The sequence below is a fragment of the Elephantulus edwardii genome, unplaced genomic scaffold (assembly GCF_000299155.1).
Source record: "Elephantulus edwardii isolate Elephantulus edwardi_28Jun2011 unplaced genomic scaffold, EleEdw1.0 scaffold00068, whole genome shotgun sequence".
NCBI lineage: Eukaryota > Metazoa > Chordata > Mammalia > Macroscelidea > Macroscelididae > Elephantulus > Elephantulus edwardii.
In genome coordinates, this window is record NW_006399818.1 from 6,001,514 (window position 1) to 6,004,153 (window position 2,640).

The 2,640-nt window shown below is 40.0% G+C and overlaps 1 protein-coding gene across 1 annotated transcript; it reads left to right on the forward strand.

The window, feature by feature from the left end:
• Positions 1–2,020: 2,020 nt before the first annotated feature.
• On the forward strand, positions 2,021–2,284 carry LOC102871612 (meiosis expressed gene 1 protein homolog). The gene has a single exon (XM_006888499.1). It carries the CDS (start codon positions 2,021–2,023, stop codon positions 2,282–2,284), a length of 264 nt encoding a protein of 87 aa, XP_006888561.1.
• Positions 2,285–2,640: the final 356 nt, after the last annotated feature.

The following is a 2,640-nucleotide window of genomic DNA, read 5'->3' on the forward strand; positions in this document are numbered from 1 at the left end:
TTCAAAGTCATGCTAGACGTACAAGGAAAAGGAAAAGATACATATTTCAATGCTATTGTCAATACAAGTTATGCAATGAAATGAGAAGGTGATAATGGGAAGAGTGCCTGGAGCTCAAATATACCTGCTACTAAGGACCAATATCTCCTAAAGCAGCTTGGCGTGATCCCACAAAGAATACCCAGCTTGGAAAACAGAACCCATCGGTAAAACCAGGGACTCACTCTGCACTCAGGGTAACTACAGAACAACACAGTGTCCTCAAAGAACACATGACAGATTGGAAAAAGGAAGGATAATTTTGCTAGAGTAGAATTCTTTAAACCTCATTGTGCAAAATGAGACAGTTATTTTGAAAAGAAACACGGGCCTTGCCTGTTGGTGATGATGGTGTTTGCCACCAACTCGTAGCTGATACTCCAGTGGGTTTTCAGAGGCTATGAATCAATCACATGGAACGACTTTGCCCATCTTTCTCCCACAGAGCAGCATGTGAATTCCAACAGCGTGCCACCGGGTTGCCAGCACAACTCCTTTACCCACCAGTTCACTAGAGCTCCATTAGGTATTATGAATGTGCCAAGAAAACAAGGCTGAGAGTTGCATGAAATTGGAACTTTAAGTCTCCAGGGGTGGGGGTAGGGGACAATGAAACTTACTAAAGGGGATCCAGGCAGTGCATAGCGATATACTGAGACCAGACCTGCACTGAATGTGATGTTTTAGGACGGTGTGAACAGACAAGCTGTATAAACGTTTTAGGCAAAGCCAGAAATCCTTGACTTCATCTCTCATTTATTCAGAGGAAAATGCCAGAGTGAAAAAAAAATATATGGAAGAGAATTCTAGGGGGAAAAGATATATGATGCAGAAGGCGGGGGGAGGGAATAAAGGAATAGGAGGGGGCAATTAAAAAGGAAATCACTCGGATTCATTATAATGCCAGTTCTGTTTATGTAGAGAAGGGAAAGGGGAAAGGAAGAGATTGTACTTTTTTAAAACTCAGATGAAATTTTGTTAAAGAATTAGGGAAACCAGCCAAGGAAGCTGGAATCGCTGGGGCATATGCCATCCAAGGAAAGGGTGGAGCTGGAAGAAGAGGTTTGGTTTCTCTGAAGTATCTGAAGTCGGGCAAGCCCAAAAAAGTGCAAAACCTGAAGAAAAGCAAGGTCTGAAGAAATCACTAAAGAAATAATGATTTTTTAATCTCATCAGGCACCTAGGAGACATCATCAACAGTTTTTAAGTAAGAATCTACTACAGGAGGCAGAATTCAAAGTCCAGTGATGAGCCAACTTCTGTAAAAGGGCAGCTAGAAGGCACTTCCAGCTACATGCAGTCTCTGTTGCATGTATTCATGTCTGCCTGGAACATGAAAGAAACTACAGACAATACAAAAGTGAATCCTCCCTGGACTTTTATGCACATCTTACTAGTTATCCTTCTATTTTTACAATAATGGTCTTATGAAGTATTTGTCCTTATGAGTCTGAGGTAAAGGGGAAAGAGAGAGGGAAGGGGGACAGAGACTGGAGAGAGGAGAAATCATGGGGTCAGAGAGTTTGGTGGGTGGAAGAAGGGGGTAAAGAATTAGGGCAGACCTAGTGGGGTCTGAAAAGACAGGGTGATTGTGTGCATAAGTCAGTGGTGACTAATTTTATATAATGCAGTGGATGGAATGATTTTATAAAACAATGTGATTGAAAGAATGTGTGAAGTACAGTGTACATGAATTAATGTGTACAAATTTTGTATGCTATATATATATATATTTCTTTTCTAAAATACAAAATAAACATAACATTTAAAAAAACAAAATGAGACCCGAACCTGCCTTTGCGGTCCTTGTTCTCAGGTGCTACTTCTCCGGCTAGGACAGTGCACCACAATGACTTGAGTAAATGGATGACAGTGCTTTGAGTGACTCCAAGCAAGTAAGAAAATGGAAAAAGGAGAAACCATTGTGCCCCAGCCACAAGATAGTGAAGAGAAAATCACTGATAAAAAGACTTCAGCAGCCATGGCTAGTTGTGATGCAAAACCAAAATCAATAAGTCGTGCCAAAAAGTGGTCAGAAGAGATCGAAAATTTGTACCGATTTCAACAAGCAGGATATAGAGATGAGATTGAATATAAACAAGTGAAACAAGTTTCTATGGTAGATCGGCCGGAGACAGGCTACGTGAAGAAACTGCAGAGAAGGGACAATACTTTCTATTACTACAACAGACACAGGGAATGTGATGATAAGGAAGTCCACAAAGTGAAAATTTATGCTTATTAGGCTTTCTTCTGTTGTAAAGAAACATCTCTGTTAAAAGGCATTAAAGAGATTTATTAAAGACAATATGTCATTCAAATGGTAAAGTGTGGAAAATTCAGGATCTCAAGCTCCTGAATCCCAGAGAGGAATGTAAATCATCCAAAATTAAAAAGCTGTAAAAGGAACAACAAATGGGATATTGTGGTTGAATACAAGGACTAAGTTCAGTCAAAAGTGGGACAAAAACCAAATGTGGCCTGAGACATTAATGTACCTGGACAATTGATTGTCTAAAAGACCTTGACAACCATTTCTAGATCTCAAAGAGATTCGTGACTATCTTAGAAAAGTGGCATGATGATTACGTGGCAGTTACA

Bases quoted from the DNA above. Each gene is read 5' to 3' on its own strand.
- LOC102871612 (XM_006888499.1), top strand. From the start codon at position 2,021: ATGGCTAGTTGTGATGCAAAACCAAAATCAATAAGTCGTGCCAAAAAG.